Raw genomic sequence first — 22,523 nt, 5'->3', positions numbered from 1 at the left:
CTTCTTTTTCCTTCTTTTCGTTTTGTAGATCTGATGGAGGAACGTGCATTCTATCATATAATAAAAGCGTGGACCACCAAAGATTTGAACTGGCTTTTGGCACTTTGCTTGGGAAAGCATAAGCAGCAGCACTTAAAGCTACAAACATTTGATTCCAAATGTTTCATCACATCACATGGGTCCCGTTTTCATCTCATCTCCACGACTCCACCCATTCAATCTCAACTAGATATGGGACATCATGGGACTGAAACCAAAAAAGAAAAAAACTTGGAAATTAAAAAAAAAAAAAAAATTAAAACAAAAGAAGAGGATGACAGCGAGATGATGGAGCAGAATCATGCCATGTACAGTGGGTGCAGTTTCATTGAATTAAAAATGGATAGCCACCTTGTCATTTGTAATACAAGATACGAGTACAACATGCCAGAGGAAGAGTATCTATTTGTAGTTATCACTTGTAGTCTTGAAGCACTCCTAAGCCAATGCCAATGATAAACCAGATAGAACCTCATAACGGTTTTGGCCAGTTCTTCTGAATTTCGAAGTAGTAACCCGCGTCCAAATAGCATTTTCCATCATCATCCACAAACTAAGATAAAAAGAAAAAGAAAAAAAAAACTTAATTAAATAATGTAGAGTTCTTTCTGTTTTGTCTCCAATGCTGAAATTTGTCTGTTCTGGGTTCAACATTTACCTTGGTTCTAACATGGTACGAGCCTCTGGCAAACATGCCGGACGGGGTGGTTTCTTCTTCCATCTCACATGAATAAGGCTCTTTCTGAGGACTAAAAGTCCCGAGCATCTTCTTTGAATTGTCAACTGTCAAAAGAATTTTGTACGTGAGTAACTAAAAAGTTGGCAGTAAGAAATGTCAACGAAAGCTGCTTGTTTCTACCTCTCACACCCGTCTTCCACACAACATTGGTGTACTTGAGACCAGAGACAATGTTGTTGGAAACGGTGAAGGTAAATTTGAGGCGGTACTGGCTTCCTTCCTTGAGGCTGAAGAGGGTGCTTTTAGACTTCTTAACTGACGGAATTTGCAGAACGAGATCTGGTCTGCCCGGGCATAGTATTGTCAGGCTTTGTATCTTCACTTCTGGTTCTTTAGTTTCTGATTTCAATAATGGAATGTGAATGTTTTAGCCTTTTTTTTTTTTTTTTTTCAAATGGGAGTCTATTTTTATATTTTCATGCCATGCAAATTACAGCTTCAGACTTCAGAGCTAAAATGGGGCCGAGTTGCTCATTGAACTCACATTTAGTAGATCTGACCGTTGGAAGATTGTTTTCTATGTTTTAAGAAAAAAATATGGAGGAAACAAATGGCGGTGAGCGTACATAAAAGAAGGAGCTCAGCATGAACTGCAAAATTTCCCAAAAGGCTGAAAGAAAAACATTAATTCTCCACAGAATCCCAACGAATCAGACACAGAAATGGAAAAGCGAGTTCTGTGTTTTTGGCATTAAGAAGATTTTTTTCGTTTGTAAAATAGAAACTGAAAAGTCTTAAGAGGTTATTGCACCTTGTCCTCATATAATGAAATTTCAGGGTATAAAGAGATTAGTTTCCATGTAATAGTCTTTATGCAAACCCCAGAAGTTGAGATAGAGACCAGTAAAATACCTCCAACAGCGGACAGATCAATACTTCCAAGAAGTTGTTCCTTCCATTTCCTCAAGCTTTCATCATCCTTTAGAAAACAAGAAGAAAACCAATAAAACAACATACACACTTGACACTTGTACAGACAAATATCATAATCAACTAACAAATTAAGTTTTGTCCAATCAAACCATTCAAAACACAGAGAGAGAGAGAGAGAGAGAGAGAGATGGAACATCATACTTTATCTTTTTCGAGCTGTTCCTTAAGAGAAACTTGAGGTCCAAGATCCAATTCCTTCTCAGATTTCAACTTGGCTTCATTCTCTTCCTCTAGCTCATCACCATCATTGTCAGTATCATCATGATCATCATCTCTGTGGGGCACCTGGACTGCTTCACGACCAACATTGTTGTTCTTGTTACTTTTGAGCTCCTCTTCCTCCATTTGAGGATTGAAGGTAACGTCCTTAGTTGCGGAGAAAGTTCCCACAACTGCCGACATCGTTGTCAAAGAAACTACCCAAGAAGAATAATGTGCTAAGAGTTGGAGGGAAAGAATGAAGCTTTGTTCAGAGTTGTTTTGTTGCCCTTCAACTTTGTACCAAATTTAGAGGCCCTTTGCTAAACTTGGATGCTTGTTTTAATATATAGCTGGAGGTTGACTGCCTGAGAAAGAAATTATGGTTTAAAGTTGGATTTGGAGAACCTGAAAGGAAACTCAAGGCAGTTGGAAAGAAATTAGTGGTGAACGTAGATATATAAAGTTGGAGCAGGTAAGACATGAAGTCTTAACACAACTTTTCCAATTTCACTGTCCAACCCTTCCTTTGCCTCCTTGTGATTTCATCCCACTATCCCTCCTTTTCTTTCTCCAATGACTTAATATGCACGATATCTTTTTTCTACCTGTAAAAGCAAAAAGTCTTCATCTCTCTCTCTCTCTCTCTAATAGGTATTGAAAATGTTGTTGAAGGTACAGATTCCAAGTCAATTGTAGACAATATATTATTTGCATGGGGTTGGTCAATGTAAATATGATATTATCTCATTATAGTATAGAATACTTCTTCTATTTACCGTTATATGTGGGGTACTACAATTATGAGGCTGGTCAACATCATTGATTCTTCCACTCAACGTTCCTTTCAACACCAAACCTAACTACTTATTATCTTTAATTACTTTCTCTTAATATGTTTACCAGAAGGAACTACATTTGCAAAACATATTATTGACGTGTCTTGTTAAAAGCAAAATGAACGGATGAGATTTACTAATTTATTTATTTTAGTTGATTTATCTCATCTGTTCATTTACATAACAGGACACGTCTAGTTAATTTTTCATTTCGTTGGATATAAGGCAAACTTGTGTTTGTCTGACTACAACTGTCCAGTTTTAGATAATTTGAGTTGCTATGAATGCTAATTTTATAAGTGCACATCGTTCTCTTTGTAAATTCTTCTTCTTATCGTCTTACACCACACATTGGGTAAGAGAAAAAAATAAAAAATAAAAAATTATATACAGTTTGTAGTATGAAGATGATGAGTAGAATTTTTTCACTATATATCTTGATAAACGCAAACCCTCTTTTAAGTGAATTAGGGGGCCACACAACCTCCTGGCAATCCTGACATGCCAAGAGGTTGTGGGGGGTCATGACCCTTCTTCTACACCTCTACCCGAAATGCCTGCAATGCGTTTAAAAGGATTGTAGGAGATCTGAAATAGTTTTTTACAAGCCATACACCACACCATATGAGAGAGCAAGCAGAGAGACATCCAATAATCTGCTGTGATACCTATGAATCTATGATATCTGCGACATCATGCATTCTATCTCTCGCTGAGTGAAGGGCTCATACAGATCATTTTATATTATTGCTCGAAAAGCTTCTTTCACAGATCAGTTCAAAGAATCCAATTTTAAGAAACAAATATAAAGCAGCTTTGTTGCCAAAGCTGTAAATCTCACGTTTAATTATTGATACCTCACAGCTTTCATACAAAAAGAGTTCCATCTCCAAATATATATGAAACATTGTGCTTTGATTGGGACAAGCTCAACCTAGCCTACCCTTTTTTAGACACATTGAATTTAAGGGAAATTCTGTAAACCGATACACTATAATATAGTGCTACAAAGACGTTTATATTAGATTGAACTGAAATGATTAAAGAAAGGGATAAAGCCAATCATTAGGTGGTTAAATTTGAAGGGAGAAAACCAAGTTTTATCTAGAGGTAGAGTGGTTAAGAAGGCAAATCGAAATTATATCTAGATGCTGATGGTTAGTTAAGTGGTTGAATCGTTAAGGGTTGCCCAAAATGCACTTGGATACCTAAAAGGAATTAGCTGCTAGTGGTACTGAGTTTGGAAGAAAACATAACACCACTTGGTGTTGGATGCAAGTCAGATTGTTAAAATTGTGGGGACAGCTGCTTATTTAGAAGCCACCCAAAGCAGAAACCATCATTTGACATCCCTAACAAAAGACCTCACACATGTTGACGTTGCACTTGAAACTTCACGCCTTTCTCCAACTCCTTTTGTCTATATTTTGGGTGGTTTTAAAGTAAAGCTCAAAATCTAATTGCGCCTCAGCCCTCAATCCACAATAAGAATACCAACTTGAGGATTCAACAGTAATGATTAGGCAAACAAGGGAGTACTCTCCCATAGACAGCATGAGATTGCCATTATTCATTGGCTAAATCTTCTTCTAAAGATGAAAATCCCTAAAAGGTTCAAAGTAAAATCTCTGCAGCAAGTAAATCAGTCATGAGAAAATGACTCTAGAGTACCATAATATTCAAGTCACCTGATGCCACAAACATTTTTTTCCTTCCCAAAGAAGTAGGCATATAGAACTGAATTCATTGATATAAAACGTCCCGCGTTTAAAAAAACACAGCATATTTAAGGAGGAAACAAAAAGATCAGTAGGAATGTTCTATTTTTGTTTGACAATAAAATCTGATATGATTTCAAAGTATATAACAAAGTGATTACATCTTTAATGTTCATGCATCTCATATGTAAGACGAGCCACAGATGTTCTAAAAGTTTTTCAAACTATAAGCCAAACGAAACAAGTTTTAACAATTTCAGTGAGGGACAACTACCCCACTCAGTGGTACCCGGCTCTCTGCCCCTGGGAGGGAAAGGGAAGAAATTTTGGTTGTGTTTTCATGCTCCTACAACTCTACACTTCTAGAAGCTGTGGTATAAACTGTAAATCATACAAGCCTATCCAAACCATCAGCGATGTCCAATGAGAGTTGCCTGAGATATTGCATCATATGACTCTATATTCCGTAGTATTTCAACCAAAGTACTGACTTAGAAACACTCGTCACTGGGGTTGTGGGCGTGTTTGAACTATGTAGATGTCTTTGCCAACAACACATCCTTCCACATCCTGTGGGCAGCCAAACTTCCGTTCAAGGAAAAACCCAACTGCACAAAGTCGCTGACCAAGCTGCCGACGGTATATCGGGTCAATTGTCAATAGCTTCTTGCTGTAGTCTACAGTCAAATGAATAACCTCACCATCAGCAGGACCTGCACCAAGAACAAGAAGCTCCTCGCTAAAATTTGCAAATGCCAGAGTTCGTACCAGGCCATCAAACTTTCCAGAGGATAGACGCCAGGGTGTTCCTCGAGTGCCAGAAGCCAGAGTTTCACCAAGGCCAGAAGCAATCTCAGCCTCAACAGAATTATGATCTTTGTCTATTGGGCTAACTGTGTGGAGCACAAATGAAAGGTCTGGCGAAAGCATTTCTTGCACCAGAACTGCCATAGCAGCCTCATTCTGAGGCACACCAGCAGCTCGTCGGCTTAGAATCGCTCTCCGTGTGTACAATGAAGCCCATACTCTGCTAACAGCATTTCCAAAAACTATTGGATTTGAAGGGCTAACATTGGGGATTGAATCATAAAGTCCTGCAGCTGACATTCCAGCCAAGTCCTCGACGTTGGCACTTGAACGGACAATTAAACGTGCATTGCCGGGAAATATTCTCCCCATGCTATCAATGATTTCTTTCGGGAGTTGTAGGGAACTTATCAGCTCCTGTAGTTTATGGCACAGTTCATCAAGTTCACCGTCTTCCAGTTTAGCTGTTTCTATCTGTTCTAGGAAAGACCTAAAAGCTGGCGTAGATTTGCTTTGCTCTAATGCCAATTCCAAAGAGCCAAATGGGATCACTGCCCCTGCAGGGACATTAAATGAAGCTGGCACCCCTTGATCACTGTAGACTGTTTGGGAAAAATTCAATCAGAAAATCAAAGAAAAAATGAGAAGCAGAAAGTTAACAAAAAATTCCTATTCATGAGGATCAATTATTGTAGTCCTCCATTTTATGTAATAGTAATATTCCCAGAAACTCTCTCTAGTTACTCGTTAAGTAAGCTCAGTGGTAATAAACTTTGCACAGTTGACATGTCCTGCCGGCAACTAGTCAATGTGCATGATCATGACATAAAAAGTTGGTGCGCATTAAATCTGAACGGTTCCAGTGTGCTCATTGGTACACATAAAGGTAGAAATTAAGTATAAGCATAGCTAATGACATGATATCCTTCTCTCATTCTTTAATATATTTGGAATGATATTTAAGTTTCTATCATCATATGTTAACCGCTTCTGTCATTTACGGGGTTCTATTTAAATCATACTAAGGCTGTTTAATGTCCAAAGAATGTTTAAACATGTCACACTACATGGGATACTAAAGAGAATATATTAGATATAAAATCGTGGAGCTAAACTGATTGAGGAAGAGTGCCATGAGGTAAACTATGAGAAACACCCAGTAATATGTGTGGGTGTACATGCACAAAGGATGTTCATTACAAATGGGGACACACGAAATTTTTTGTAAGAATAATAATAAGGAAAAAGGGAGAAAAATACACAAGAATACAACCAAAAGAGATTGATTCAAATTTTCCCTGAATTTTGACACGTCCATGTATGAGTAAATCCTAGTATCCTACATGGAAATTCAACACATTCTAATGTGGTGATGCAACATTTTTTCTACAAGGGTTAAAAGCAAGTACAGGCAACGGTATTATCCCCCATATTTCAGTAAGCATGAGGAACAAAAGTTAATCCATCACATCAAAGCATCTTATGGTAAAACAGGAATCAATTATCGTCTAGGTTTGAAGCCTTAACTACTTTCTAACTGGACATATTGTAAACAGTTTACAAAAACAATGGTAACATGTATTACATGTTTTCCCCATTATATCAACTGCAAAGAATGCTATAAAACCATGACGGCTCTGCCTATCACGTGAACATGTAATTTAACTGTATATCATTTTTTGCACATCAAATCTCAAATCCACTGAAAAAAGTTATGAAACCATGATGTCTCTGCATATCACATGAACAAACAATCTTTTGTTATTAGTATAGCCTTGCAAACACATGGGCTTGCAATCCCAAAGAGCCCTAACAGAATCATGTAACAGTAGCATCTACATGAACCATTCAATTGGCTGCATAAAAAAATATACAGTAGAGTATTTTCATTAGTTTAGGTTTAGTTGTAGCATGCCAGATCTACAATGTTGGTCCTCTTTCTAATAGCTAAGTGTTTGGGACCGATGGCAATTCAAGGGTCTTGGGTAGGGGTGTAAAGAGTTCGGTCCAGATTGGAAAAACCGACCGGACCGAACTCCAGAGCTGCAGGTCTCAATCCCATAAATTATGGACTAAAAAAATTCAGTCCGGTCCCCGCATCTATAAATTTTGGACTGGACCAGACCAAACTCTTATATATATTTTAAAAATATTTTTATATAGTAATTATATAAGTTAATATGGGAGCGTCTGGGGAGGTTGGTGCTCTAAGGAAGTAAGAGGGGCTTATAGCATGGGAGTTTGGAAACTTATCCAGAATGGTTGAGATGATTTTCTTGGTAACTGTAGATTTGTGGTGGGAAGGGACACATAAATCAGGTTTTGGCATGATATTTGGTGTGGGGATGTTTCTTTGAAAAAGGCTTTCCCCTCTCTATAGGATTGCATCTTATCAAGGCTCCTTAGTGATTGATAATATGTGCAGTACTACTGATTCCATTCATTGGTCTGTGAGATTCACTAGATCTGTCCAGGACTGGGCAATGGGACACGTCACTGATTTCCACAGTGTGTTATATGCGCTGAAGCAAAGGGCAGGAGGGGAGGACAGATTACTCTGGACATGCACATAGGGAACAAGAAATTTTCAGTTCGTTCATACTACAAGACCTTGATAACTCATTCCTTCAATGCCTTCCCTTGGAAGAGCATTTGGAGGAACAATGTTCCCCTAAAGTTGCTTTCTTCGGTTGGTTGGCTTCCCATGGTAAAATACTGACTATAGACAAGTTAAGAAAGCGTGGACTCTACATAATGGATTGGTGCTTCATGTGCAAACACAACAGTGAATCAGCAGATCACCTTCTTCTTCATTGTGAAGTAGCTAAGGTATTGTAGGATGAAATCCTCTCGAGGCTTGGTATCGCATGGGCTATGCTTAGGAGGGCGATAGAATTATTGTCTTGTTGGTGAGGGATTAGGGGCAATCGCCATATCGCAGCTGTATGGAAGATGATACCTTTATGTTTAATGTGGTGCACATGGAACGAAAGAAATGACTGCTGTTTTGAGAATAGGGAACGCTCTCCGGATGGTTTTAGGGTCTTTTTCTTTGACACATTGTTGCTTTGGGCCTCTTCTATTATATTGAATGGAATGAGTCCTAACGACTTTTATGCTACTATCCGTAGCACGTAGTTTGTAATTAGGCTCTTTTTTGTATACTTCCTATGTATTCTGGCTTTGCCTATTTACGTGGATGAAAATAACCTCTTTTCAAAAAATATATATATAAGTTAATGACGAAATTTTCATCTAATTTATTATCATCGACTATATAAAATATTTTTTTAATAAGTTAGTTACGTAATCTATATTAATAATTCACTTAATTTTAATTTAGTAATTCAAATAAACTTTTTTATTAATTTCTTTGGAAAAATAAGAAGAAAAAAAATAAAAAATAATTGGGCCGGACCGGAACAGACCACCCTATGGATGTTCAGTCCGGCCCGGACCGAGGAAAATGATGGACCAAAAATTTTGGTCCCTCAGCCCCCCGGACCAGACCAATTTATACCCCTAGTCTTGGGTTCAATCTCAGTGACATTAGTTGTGGTAGTTCTGTGTTCATAGACATGCACAGCAGTCAAAATAGCTGAAGCTTGATATAGATCGGTGCAGTCAAAATAGCTGAAGCTTGATATAGATCGGGTGCCTATTCGAGGGGTTGTTAAGAGTATGCTCAACATACATTGTCGGCCCACTTTCCAATGGCCCAAGCTTCTGAGACAGAGCAATTCAACCATTCCTAAGAGATCTCGACATAATTAGGAAAAAAAGAGAAATCAAGAACATCAAAAACCACGTGTGGGTGTGAAATTTGGGTTTTAAAGAGAACGGAACAAAGCTCAACCCTCGGCACAGAGAACTCTATGGCAAACTCAAAACCACTTTTGCTTAGCCCTCGCAATTTAGATGAATCCAAAAATTTTAACTTATAAAGGTGACAAAAGGATTTGTTAGTGAGATTCTTTCTGCTCTCAAATGATTCAAATTAATCAAGACCATACACAACATTGGGAAGCCATCAGAAGATAAATTAATTAATAGTTCGAAAAAAGAAGACAACTTTAGAGTATACTACTGTTGTTAAAAAGAATAAATTTTCATGCGATGCTCATGATGCAAGAGTTTTTTGGGGGAAGAAAAGATGCAGTCCCCAATCACCACAACATTACCTTTATCAGAAACTGCTGACAAAGATGCTAAGCGACCACAAGCCGCAGCCTTGGAACCTGAAGTATGTGCATCTGCATCAGCAAGCATTATAACCCCACCAGTAAAAACACCCTGGATGAAGATACAACCATTGCCACTTTATGTGAATGTACCTAACATTTTGAGTAGGGGAAACAGAAGAATAGATGAACAATATCATACTTGACTAGAGTAAGGGGCCTTAACAGCAGACAAGGAAGCACCACGAGCTCCTGGGGCTTTAACTCTGGAAGAACCATCACCTGATAGAGTTTTCACAGCAAAAGCACCACTGCTAATATTTGATGTAGAGGGAAATAGATTAACACCCGTCAAGGATGCTTCCAACCTGAGAAATTCCACAAATTCAGAGAAAAAAAAACAAAAAACAAAACAAAACAAAAATGAAAAATTCAAAGCATCAGACAACATGAATCAGATCAACAGTAACAACAGAATTCAAGAAAATAAAGATTAACTAAAAAATCCTGAGACAGACGGAGACACAGAAACATAACCTAACGCATTTTCCAGCAAGTTTTTGTATTTCAGCAACTTTGTCATCATCTTCACATGTCACAAAGACAACCTTCTCCTGCAAATTATCGTTAGAATTTAAGGATCACGTTATAATATTTTGATTCATCTTGTAAGGAACTTGTAAGGAATTGACATTCTTAGAGAGAAGAGACTTGCTTGGCGAGCCCTAACACCAAGATGAGATAAATGAGGCAGCTCCTGCAGAAGCACAACTCCTACTATGTTACTCCCAGCCGCTGTTACCTGCCAAATATTCAAATATGAGTTTACACTTCTATATTATGTATGATAGTGAGATGATATACAACAACAAGAGCATTAGTGTTGTAGGGCATTTTTCAAACCTCCTCGTCCCCATCAGCTTTGTTGACAACAAGAATAATAGGTCCTTTAACTGATGACGGTAGTGAACCAGGTACAATGCTTTCAACCTGAAGTCAAATAACTCAATATAATACAGATGGGTCAGTCTTATAAAGTATTATAAGAAATCACAGTACAGATCAACATGACAGCTTGAGGTTACAAGCCAATGTATGTATCTTATTGGGATTCATAGTGCCAGAGGTGAAAATATATCTTAAGAACGATAACTTCATCAATTTACGTGAAGAAATAATTGGAAAGAAGTGCTGACTCAAATCCCAGAATATACATTGGCAAAGAAACTATCTGAACTACATCTTCGGACATTATCCTTTTCTGACAATTACCCAATGTTTTCAAAACCATTCCTTACCGACCAGAGAGGCTGAAATTTTTCGCACAAGTATGGGAAACCCCAAAGTTTCCTTTAACTGATGATTTCAGCCTGTACCGCAGTACCGGTGAATTCGGCCATTCCAGCATTCTGGGCGAATAATGAATTCCAGTCCAAAATAAGGCTGCATGGCATTTTTTGTAATTTGCTTATCAAATGTTGCAATCTCGTAATTTTGCCTGTCATGTATACCCTTCCTGTTGGTTTCTCTTGAATAGTTGAATCTTTTATCCAGTTGCATTCTCGATTTCCTTTTTCTCAACAGTAAGCCTAGTTATTCATTCCCTCCCTCCCTCCATCCCTCTCTCTGTTTGTTATACAGAGAAATCAAAACCTATTAAAATAGGAGGAACATCTTCAATTTTAAGCCTACTGAATTTTACAAATTTGTTATCTCCACCTGAATAGTTTCTCGGTGACTCAAGGTGAATATGTTACAGCAGAATATGTTTAATAGATTGCAATATTTACTAATAGTTGAATATAAAGTAGAATATGTTTAGTAGATTGCAAGATTTGCTAGTACACCTACGTAATGTTACAGCAGCTCATTTGTTGTATCTTGTTTGTGTAGAAATATATTGGTTTGAATTTTTCCAAACAATTGTAAATTTTAATTTATTTTTGCTGTTGCCACTTTTAAATTGTAATAAGCTTTAACTTGCTGCCTACACCAAAATCATTAGTCATTACTCATTAAATTCTAATTCTGTTTGTCTGTTGTATTTGAAATGTTCTTGGGTTTTGAGCGGTACCCTGAAACTGTACATCAGTACATACCAGCATCAAAACATCCCGTTCTAGTACCTAAACTAAAACATTCCCTGGGACAGAATTAAAAACTTTGCAATTACCCTCTTTGACTAGGCAAGTCATCACCAAAAAGCAAATAAATGCAACACTAGTGGGTTGATGGGAAAATTAAGTGCATGAGATGGAAAATGGTTTACCCTTCACCAGGGCAGTAAGTTATTCTCCACCCCTTTACATTGAAACAAACACAGCCTAACTTGGAAACAAACAACTGTTTTGGTGTTGTAAAGTAGGACCGTATTCTCACAAAGCAACATATACCAGGTTCTTCTTCATCTTGAAGATTTGGAGAGGGTTTAAGGTTCTGCCATCCCTTCAATTCTTAGTTTTTAAAGCATTGGTGCTAAAATTGAATTTCTTACCTCATATTCTTTTTTCTTTTAACAACACTAAATGATTTTGTGGGCGACTACAATTAAATTAACCTTTCTGATTTCAGCATTTTCTTTCTGTTCAATTTAAACAAAAACTCAATTACTCATCAAGAGATTTTAGCTGAAACTCAATTTTAAAATCGGTAAGAAAGGTTTCAATGTTATTTCAGTAAAGGCAATTGAGGGTACCTGGATTAATGTTCCCTGAGAAGCCCCAGGAACAAGAACATCCCAACCCTGAGAACCGAGTGTGCTTCTAACAGCTTTTAAAAGAAGGGTACAGAGTTTTGAAACCTGAAAAATTACACTACAAACAACATTGCAATTAAAAAAGTCAGATAACAATGCTGCTAAGATAACTAATTGTTCAACAGTAGATATCAACAAACTGTACTAGGCTACAGTGTATTTCAAAAATCTTTAAAGAAATATTAATCGTACCCAGCACGGATCTCAGCTTCAGTATATGTCCTTACACTGTTCTCAGGGATTCCAAAAGCTTTTCCTAGTGTCTGCAAGTGCATGAAATAATTTTATGAACTCCAGGGCACTTTATTTTGATGTTTGGAAGCTTAGATATGCAAAGACTGGTCAGTTCTTACTAATTCAAATGCCATTCAAGTATATCTAAATCTCAAGAGGGATTTTATTCACAAAAATGTAAGGAGCTACCGTCTATCATGAAACACTAAAATTTTACTCATGCAACTCATAATTGTACTGCAAACAAGAAAATCATCTTGACTAAGTCATCATTTCAAGTAGACTTCTTAATGGAGTACAAGATTTAATAAAACAGTACCTATGTCAGCCTAAAGGAAAAAAACAGCATTTTCTTTAAAAAATAATTCTTACCTGGACTTTTTGAGGGAATATTTCAAGAAATGCTTCAGTATATTCTTCAGTTAGCCTCCTTGCTCTATCAAGAGTAGCCTTAAGCCTTAATGTCCATATCGTTTTTCCATCTTCATCTCCTTCATTATTTATTTAAAACAACAAATAAGTACTGGGATTACGAATTTTACACAAGAATACTACTTTGGCCAGATGATCAATTAAAGAACATATGGACAAAAAAAAAAAAAAAAAAAGATGATGACATTACCTTCCCTTTCAGAGAGTCCTCTCTCTTGCCAGGCAAGGAGTTCATTTTCAATAGCAGCAGATTCTTCTGGCTTCCAACCAGATAACCATAGCTGATGAATGCCAACAATAAGCACCCCAAGAGGACCATTCCAAGGGTTTATATTCATTGATTCCACACTCTTTGTTAGCCAATGAGCCCCTCCCACAGCTTCAAGCTCGTTGAGGAATCTATTAAAATAGATAAGTGTTAGCAAGGCATTTAACCACAGGAAGTGCTGCATAACAAAGGCGAGATAATGAATTTTTAATAGCTATTTAAGATGATTTCAACAAAGGGTTGTAATTTTTTTTTTTTTTTTTATAAGTACAAAGGGTTGTAATTACTACCACAATCAGTGCATTCTTTTTACAGCTTAAACATAGGATGCCATGTATTTGTAAAGTTGACAGGTGTCCAACAAGCCAATGGGTCAGAGGAAAAAGTGTATTTCAGATCTATATGAATAATCCACAAAAATTTTTAAGAATGTGCTTGTTATCTCCATTAATTGAGAACAATAAATAATTAGCACATCCAGATGTGTACCTGCTTAAAAGAACAAATGAATAATCCTCAAGCCCAATCTCACATAGTCGCCACTGCTCTCACAAAAGAAAGGGAGATAAAAAGAAATTCCAATTTAGCTTCAAGTTTCATTTCAAAGTTCACACCAAATAAGTACCAAAAGTAATTTCACCTTTTGACGCATGGCAATTGCAGTGTCCGGGGCATCATTTCTGAGGCCACTTTCAAGACCCTTTGCAATTTTTTCTCTGAGAGCATTCAAAGATTGGATTGCTTTGAATAATAGATCCGTGCCTATGTTTTCTGAAACAATACTTGATCCCTCAACAGCATCCAATTTCTGGAAATTTCCAAGTCATCGCCACTTATGATCATATATCACAACTAAAATGATTAACACTACACAACATGGATGAATCAATATAAAAGTAGCTCAAGGATGAAGTACAATAACAGGAGGATGAGGTGTTTGGAAACATTACTAGCGTGGTACTATTATACAGTGTAGAAAAACAAAACGTTGTGCTTGCTATAGTTACCACACACTGGTCACACATTTTCTTTGAAGTTTTTTGGTTCAGAAGTCATACCTTTGCCAAATATTAAATCCAAATTCTAACCTACATACTATTTAAGCAGACAGAATAACTTTTATTTGATCCTTTCTCTCCTGTTGATTTGTCTCTGGAAACGCATCAACACACACATCATTTTAGGGCTAGTCTTAGAGTTCCCATTGTTGTAATACCACGTTGGACACTAAATTAACAATTCAATAGCAAGTTTTATCCTCAGAACTTTGACTAACCTCTATGGTCAAGACAAATTTTGTATATTGAGAAGTGAATAACCATTCATCGTAATGCTTGGCTCAAATTAAATGGTTATATAACCTTATCACACAAATGCCTACATAGATCATTGAATATAGTATATTATTCTCAAAATTCCTCTTACACAAGTATCATACTTAAGTTTGGAGAATGGCACACATCTGAAAATCCAATAATGTTATTGAGTTTATAATCAAGGTGTATTGGGTAATAATTTGATATTGTGCTTTGAGATGACACCTATAGATTGGAGATTTAAGAAGATTGGAAAATGAAGACTACCTTTTTACACTCCAAAAACGAAGTCAAAGCAGAACGGCCACTCTCATCCATTGATTCACTGATAGATTCTAGTTGCTCAGCAAGGCTGTAAAAGAACACAATCACAAATGAATCTCTAATTAAACCATTTGGATGTTGCACTTTCAAGTAAGCACAAACTTACATTGGATAACTATAAAGTCAACTTTTGAACTTAAACTTGGAAATTGGGAAGAAATCATATAAGGCATACATAACTATACCAGACATACACATAACTGTGCATGGGATGCAGAACTCATTTTTTAAATTATTACATGATAAGTTTTTGGCGGTCTATAAAATGTTAAATTGAACTTTAAAAAAAAAAATTTATAAGAAAAAATTGAACTTTAAAATTACTAACTATTGATGGTATAGAATGGGTCATACAATGAAGGAAATTGAAGAGGGAAGAGAGATTGGTGGGGGTGTTTTTTTTGTGGGTGGGCAGTGAGACTACAGCAACATTAAACTTTGACTTTGATCTAGTCCTCAGTCAACTTATTAGAAAACTGCTTTGCGAGATCCACAAAAAAAAAAAAAAAAAAAAAAAAAAAGGCACTCTCATAATGCAACCAAGATAACACACTTTTAAGATTATAATTAATTTTGGAAAAATAACACTTTTTATCCTGCAGCTACCATCACTTTTGTAATAAGCAACCTAAAACCCCTAGAGGTTGGCTCAAGTGGTAAAGGCCTTGGGCTTGAAGGTATGCTCCCCTTAAGTCTAAGATTCAAATCCCCTTGGGTACAAGCAATCTCTAGGGGCCATCGGACTAGGGGATTTTCTCCTTAAATTACCCGAGGTGCACTTGCAGGAAACTCCTTACCGGTGACCTATGCACCCCCAAGATTAGTCGAGACGTTGTTCCTGAACACCCGGTGCCAATAAATAAAAAAACACCATCAACTACAAGACTAGGACCTCATTTGGTTACACAGTTCAAATGAGATGAGATGAGATATTTTGTTAAAAGTTGAATAAAATATTGTTATAATATAATTTTTTAATATTAGTTTTGTTTTAGAATTTGAAAAAATTGAATTGTTTATTATATTTTGCGTGGAAATTGTGAAAGTTGTAATGATTATATGAAATGAGATGAGATAATTTGGATTTGGGTATCCACCAATAAGCACCCTAATGTACCAAAATACAAAATTATGGCAATCTATACACTTGATTAAGATCTAATTATTAAGATTGCATCACATCCTATTTTATAACAGCAAATGTTAACCAAATGTGAAAATTACCAAATTGTGAATTTGCAACGTCAATTTCAAATTTTGGTAGTTTACAATAAAAATTGAAAAATTAGTTCAAGGCTTCAAATTGTACTTTCCATAATAATTTTAGACGTACAGAATGTATTCAACAAGGGAACGTGAAATGTAGACCGTAAAGAAACATTAACATTATCTAACATAATAATAAATGTAGACAATTTAAGATGCCAAAAAGAGATGATGGTGAGTTATGCATAATGTAATAAGATCCAAATCACCAATTATCCCATAAGTTTAAACAAATGAAATATTTTAATTATGCCGATGAAATGGATTCAATCATTTAGTTAACGTTTTAACACTATCCCTAATGTTTGGACACAATGAGGCTCGGCACATGAAATATTTAACCAAAATGCTGGATGAAGAGTACAGCCAAGATTTGAATTCAAGCTGGATGAACAGTACAGCCAAGATTTGAATTCAGGACTACCACTATGATACTATGTCAAAAGCAAGTATTATCAATAAGGGGAGAGATGCCCCTCTACCACAAATGACCATATATGTATACAATGTAGGAAAACATTTCACCGGACTTGTATATATTTATAAAGTATACATTGTTACATAATGCCACCCAACACTCCTAATCCTAATCCAAAAGGATAATGTCCAATGTTTTTACACGAATGTCTATATACCAGCATAATCCTAAGCATCAAAACTTCTTCGCCTGAGCAAGTTTTTAGAAGGGACAAGCAACGCTAGCAAAAGTAATGCACAAACACACAGAACAATGCTAGAAGACATAGCAGACGCTATTCATGAATCAAGGATTAAATTTTGGTAAAGATTATACCAAAAGAAGCAGCAAAATCAACTATATATTGTAAGAAGTGGTGGAAAGCTATACAATGAACATTTATCTTTATATCAAACCTTCCAGCATTGAAAAAATCTTTGAGTTCATGATGAAAAATTTTGAACTGCTCCACAAACGCTTCACTATATTCTCCAGGATTTTTGGTAATTCTTGCAAGCATAGCTTCTGTAGCAACTAAATCTTCTGGTCCAGCATTCCGATGAAGCTTGTTTTGTATTGTATGCTTAATTTCTTGCTGGAATGCAATGAATTACATAATAATTAACACATCATCTGATTATTATGCAAATCAATTCGAGCTCTACAGGATATAACCTTAAGGTCATGAGGAATATCACCCCGATGGGCAATATCTCTAATACGAGTTAGAGGAACAGATGCAGTAAATTCTGCCTTAAAAGAAGGCAGACATGGATGGATCTTGCGGATGACAAGTACTTCCTGAACAACAAAAGAAAATTAATTATATGAGACACAAAAGAAGCATACACATAGAAGAAAGAAATGCATGTGAGACTATATGTACACTAGAGTCGAAATATTTATTCTCCAATTCATTTTGCAGTTTGGTCATTTCCGTACGGAACATAGACAATTTCACAACATCAATTGATAATCAGGCAACTATGCAAAGGTAATTATTCTTTCGTCCACTTTTTCCTTTTCACCTTTGTAATTAAACTGAACTCGAAGATACTTTGGGCCTATCTTACATCAGTTAATTCTAACTAATGGAAACCAAAACCAATGAAGTCAAACTAATGAAGTCCTATCGCAGAGCTAAAAGACCAGAGGTATAAGAAGTCGGTGGGGTGGGATCTTAGGTTTTATTCTTGTTACTGACAAACCTGAAAGGTGAACAAATAAATAAAATAAATCAGGAACTTAATGATTCCCGGAAACCAGCATTGAGACCACACCATTCTCTCTTTTTCTTTTTTTTTTTTTTTTTTTTTTTGGTAAGTAAGACCACACCATTCTCTAAAAAGGAGATATGAAGCAATGGTCACAGTCACATTCCTAAAGTGTTAACTGATGCAATGCCAGTTTGGCCCAGATTTGATTTTCCCTGTTCAGAGCACTTGTACCTCTAGGCTCCAAGATTAACATGTGAAACAAGAATTGGAAAGCTTCCTAAGTAAGTATACATCGTATGCTTATTATTGTAGAACCCGAGCTGGGATGGCACTTGCAGTTTTTTTTCAATGCAGGCTTTTCTGTTTTCTACCCTCTTATTAGAACTCTCAATTTAAAGTACAATATTTAAGTCTTTCCTTTCCCGTCTCACAAGTTAATTGATATATCATAAGATATTAAACTACAAAGATAAATGATCAGTCAAAATCCATTACAAACAAAATGGTAGACAACCTGAGGTGAAGTATCTTTCCTACAAGATATCCGTTCCAATTCACGGAATATAAGCCTGGAAATCTCAGCATGCCTGTTTGGCCGGTGATGACCCCCACCTTCAAAGCAAGGAATTTGCCCTGTGTTTATCCACTGCATAAGAAAAATATATGAAAATGGGTTGCAAGAATCAACTTGAAGACAGAAGCAGGAAATAAAAAAAAAAAAAGGCATCAAAGAAAACCTTCAAATATATGGCTGGATAAATGAGAGCCTCCAACCGGTCCCCAGTTTGTAAGCCTTCAACTAATAGCTCACGTACAACTTCAAGCTTCATCAATAAAGGGAAAATAAATATAAATAGGGATTATTTCATCAAGTTAAGCAATGAACTGTGAGTTAAAATACTACTTCCATTCCATAATGAGAAGAGAGAGATCTTAGATGAAATGATAACACCCACTCTTGATGGTTTTCTTCATTCTCACGATTACCCTTATTATATGAGTGACAGCTGAATAGTGTGCACCATTTTTCTTCTTGTTGTTTATATAATGAATGACAACATGGGACTACTCCTATTTCCCTATATGTATCAATAAAAGTTCTTTTACTTTTAAAAAAATAATGAAGGGACATGCAAAAAATATTAACTAATTCATAGAAATTGAGCTACAGATACTCATTTCAGCATACACCCAAAAAAAAAAAAAAAAAAAAAAAAAAACACCTTTCACCATGACAATAGTAAAAAGGCAAGCTTGTGAGCTCTCATGTCAATCTAGATCCAGTACAGTTTCCAAATAACCATTAAATTTCTTTGGAGAATTTTGTTATATATAGCAGAAGAAAGAAGAATCTAGGTAAATAACTATGGTAGACAAGGAAAAATAATATGCAAGAGAACTATTATACATCTAAGCAACAGCCATATATGAAAAAGAAAAGCATACAAACATTATGCATTAACTACTAGCCTTCAAGCTCAATAGATGCGACATTGCAACCAGTCAAAGAACATTGCTGGGCCGGTTTCAGAAAGATTCCGTAATATTAAACAAAACAAAAAAAAAAAAAAACAGCATCAGCCCGTGGTAGCACTAGAGTGGAAGTGCATGTAGCTTGACAAGAACTCAGAATGCATTTACAAGACTAGGTTTAACAGACTACGAAGAATAATCTTCTAACAGCAGGGACACATTCACCACACATTTCCCCTTACAAGTCACCATACAAATCACCATACTGCTGTCTCTCCCATGGTTTGCACCTTTGTTGATTTTCCCTGGCATTTATTGAGTAATGATACACACATGACACATTTTCACAATACATTCCACAACAATGTTATAAGATGAGGGTATTTTTGTAAAATAATTTTATTTTTATAAGGTGTTTTACAAAAATATCCTTCATTTAACACGATTGTTGTGAAATATGTTGTGGAAAATGTTGTGTAAATCATTTTCCTTTAATATTGATCAACTCAGCATCTCCGATTTCATATTCTTTTAAATGAATTTTAAGACTTTCAAAATAATCACTGGCTCCTGAGATGTCAGGAAAAAAAAAAAAATATATACTTGGTTGCCACTTGTAGTTTTTTGCAGTTGTAAGCTTGTCGTAGGACCTACAGAGGCCTAGCTTGACATTGCCCATCAGAGTGCATACAAGTTCAGTAAACTATATTGACGGTAAGCCGCTAAGGGATGTGTTGGGCTTATAGTCCAAAAGCTTTAGTAACAACATATAAAATGCAATAGGATTGGAATATAAATGCCATGCACACCATAGATGGGCATCGGCCAGCTAGATTTTGAGATTCAAATGACAACAGCAGCAGCAGAAATAATAATATTATAAAAAATACAAAATCTGCACCGGAACAAATGCAATGAATGCCAAAATTGAGCAACAACAGCAACAAATAATAATCACAAAGATTACCATAACCAGGTACTTGTTTGTCAACATTTTTTCTTTTTCTTTTTTTTATAAGTGGTTTTGCCCAGTCAACGTTGATAGGGCATCAAAATACATATTTTAATCAAACTATTTGAAAAAAAAAATAGCAATATGAACAATATGAATTTGTTGTTTCTTTTGACTACACGAGAAAATTATGTGCTTTCTTGCCTATATACATAATACGAGTCCATCCATGAATAAGTAAAGATATCAAACATTTGGTTTTACTAATTCATGCATGAAGAGTCAAGACTGTCGTCTTTATGGTTTGTATGTCCATATAAACAGTTAAGATGAATAAACAATTAGCCAAAATGCATATATAGAAATTGATACTGGCTAGTTATACAAGTACTCTACTGATGTCAAGCTAAGCTCCAAATGACAAAACACACGCACATTCAAAAGAATGGATCATGCTACAGTTTAAAATATTAATAAGCTGAATGGAAAAATACAATGGTCTCCATTCAGCTACTCCATTCACCTAATTATTAATATCAGAGTAGGAAGACCGATTATTTCTAGCAGTACCTTTCTCCACCAGTTCCTTGCACTTCGATCACCTTCAACTAACTTCAGAGCCAATCCTGTAAGACCGGAAGTGTCCCATTTCGTTTCAGATTCCCGGTTTCTATGCTCATTCGAGCGCATGAAAGAGACAGCCTTCCCCTGCCATTGCCCAACAAAAGGACTCGTGCCGACCTCCTTTTGAGAAGCAACATCAGTAACCACGGACCCATTGTCACCCAAATCATCATGCTCCTCATGTTCCCCCAAGCCCAGAGGGAATAAATTCACGGCTTCCCCTGTTGCATTCCATTTACAAACCATCCCATAACTCCCTCCCTTGGGCAGCTTCAAGATCCTGTTATTCCCACCTTCCCATAACGTGCTCTTGTCCTTGCTCACAATCACAAACTTATACTCAACAGACTCTCCCCCTTTCAGTTCCAACTCACATACCCATCCACTCTCAGTCCAATTCATACCAATACTCTTCTTCCATGATCCCAATTCTTTTATTGATCCCAAAATCACAACATGCTCACCGAATTTAACTTGGTGATCCAGTCGAACATTAAGCCGCACCTTCCCCTGTCGCGACTTAGATTTCATCTTCTCGTCCCTCTTCTCCTCCTCTCTGCCAAAAAGCAAGCTTATCATCCCTTGTATTAAACCCGACCTCTAAACTTTATAAGTAGTACATGTTCCACCGTCTCACTGGCATCACAGGGTTCCGTTGCGTTTTATATACGTTAGAAGGCAGAAGTCAATAGAAACGAATGGGCAGAGAAGTTACAGAAAATGGAAGCTATATCACAAGTTACCTTCAAAAAGTAGAAGGTATCGAGTGACCACAAGGAAAAGAACAAGTAAACTTGAATCGTAGCGAAAGAATGGCGTTCCAAGACTTAAGTATTTATTCCATTAGCTTCCACTTTTCTCTAGAATCCCATTCGAGATATGAATTCCACCTTAAAACGACATTTAAAACACAATGAAGTGACGTCCATGTCCATGAGACTTGCAAAACACGACAACGCACTCGCTCCGCTCGGTTACTGAGGAAAGGCAGCCAAATAAACGAAAGAAAACACAGCCGCCCGCAATTTGGAAAACTACTTTTATGTTCGAAATAAGCATCATGAAAGTTAAAAATCCCAATTTTCTCGTTTTCTTTCGTCAGTTTTCCCCAGCAACCAAACAGATGCTATGAAACACTGAAAATTTGCAGATATTTAGGAAAAAGAAGAATAAAAGAAAATGAAGTAAAACTGAAAGGCAGACCTCGTTTGAGTAGAAGAAACGGCACGGACAATCCGATAAGAGCTTTTAGAAAGCTCATTAGTCGAGGATAGATCGTGAAGAGGAAGAGAAATCCTGGAACCGAAGAAAGAGATATTCGGAAGATTACGAAGGAAGTGGAATTGGTTGCGAGAAAGATCACTTCTGCGCGAACGGGAAGAAGAGGAAGCAAGAGAGAGTCGCAATGGCGGGCAAAGAGAATCCATGAAAGAAAGGAGTCGGATCGATCGTCCGTGTAGCTTGCAAGGGTACCTGAAGAGGGAGAGAGTAGAGAGGAAACAAGGGAAGTGGGTCACCCTCGATATAATATGCAACGGTTTTATCTTTGCCACGTGTAAGCAGGATATCTCGCATATCCTCACGATCAAGGGATCTAGACGAATAAACTTTTATTTTTTATTTTTTTCCAAGTGAGATAATAAAATATCTTTTTTTACTGTACGATAAAATATCGTTTTTTCGTACAAATATCATTCAATTAAATTTTAAATAATTCTATTTATCAACCTCAATCATTAATAGAGTATCAA

The 22,523-nt window shown here is 36.5% G+C and overlaps 2 protein-coding genes across 3 annotated transcripts; both read right to left on the bottom strand.

Annotated features, from left to right (window-relative positions):
* Positions 1-325: 325 nt before the first annotated feature.
* LOC122315159 (rho GDP-dissociation inhibitor 1-like) lies at positions 326-2,549 on the bottom strand. The gene is made up of 5 exons (XM_043130945.1): positions 1,853-2,549; positions 1,631-1,697; positions 899-1,117; positions 698-822; positions 326-592 (listed from the first exon to the last, which is right to left on the bottom strand). The coding sequence occupies exons 1-5, from the start codon at positions 2,111-2,113 to the stop codon at positions 512-514; spliced, it is 753 nt and encodes a 250-aa protein (XP_042986879.1). The 5' UTR covers positions 2,114-2,549; the 3' UTR covers positions 326-511.
* A 2,005-nt stretch (positions 2,550-4,554) lies between these two features.
* On the bottom strand, positions 4,555-22,280 carry LOC122315146 (phosphoglucan, water dikinase, chloroplastic). 2 transcript variants are annotated; one of them, XM_043130926.1, is made up of 19 exons: positions 21,976-22,280; positions 20,719-21,328; positions 18,461-18,547; positions 18,238-18,369; positions 17,182-17,307; positions 16,923-17,101; positions 14,727-14,811; positions 13,784-13,951; positions 13,633-13,685; positions 13,066-13,274; positions 12,816-12,934; positions 12,402-12,472; positions 12,150-12,267; positions 10,358-10,444; positions 10,170-10,256; positions 9,992-10,068; positions 9,657-9,822; positions 9,455-9,566; positions 4,555-5,875 (listed from the first exon to the last, which is right to left on the bottom strand). In XM_043130926.1, the coding sequence occupies exons 1-19, from the start codon at positions 22,197-22,199 to the stop codon at positions 4,971-4,973; spliced, it is 3,615 nt and encodes a 1,204-aa protein (XP_042986860.1). In that variant the 5' UTR covers positions 22,200-22,280; the 3' UTR covers positions 4,555-4,970. The 2 variants fall into 2 exon arrangements, with proteins under 2 accessions (XP_042986860.1, XP_042986868.1); XM_043130934.1 differs by having other exon boundaries at positions 9,681-9,822.
* Positions 22,281-22,523: the final 243 nt, after the last annotated feature.

Source organism: Carya illinoinensis, chromosome 1, assembly GCF_018687715.1.
Source record: "Carya illinoinensis cultivar Pawnee chromosome 1, C.illinoinensisPawnee_v1, whole genome shotgun sequence".
In the NCBI taxonomy this organism is placed as follows: Eukaryota; Viridiplantae; Streptophyta; class Magnoliopsida; order Fagales; family Juglandaceae; genus Carya; species Carya illinoinensis.
Note: the sequence above shows the minus strand (reverse complement) of the source record. Positions and strands in the feature narration are given on the sequence as shown.

Coding starts and splice junctions, on each gene's coding strand:
- LOC122315159 (XM_043130945.1), bottom strand. CDS start 2,113: ATGTCGGCAGTTGTGGGAACTTTCTCCGCAACTAAGGACGTTACCTTC. Junction 1,698..1,852: donor AACAGCTCGAAAAAGATAAA/GTATGATGTTCC, acceptor TGTTTTCTAAAG/GATGATGAAAGCTTGAGGAA. Junction 1,118..1,630: donor TGATCTGTCCGCTGTTGGAG/GTATTTTACTGG, acceptor TATTGAAATCAG/AAACTAAAGAACCAGAAGTG.
- LOC122315146 (XM_043130926.1), bottom strand. CDS start 22,199: ATGGATTCTCTTTGCCCGCCATTGCGACTCTCTCTTGCTTCCTCTTCT. Junction 18,548..20,718: donor CAAGGAACTGGTGGAGAAAG/GTACTGCTAGAA, acceptor TTATTGATGAAG/CTTGAAGTTGTACGTGAGCT. Junction 14,812..16,922: donor GATTTTTTCAATGCTGGAAG/GTTTGATATAAA, acceptor GTTCTTTTACAG/CCTTGCTGAGCAACTAGAAT.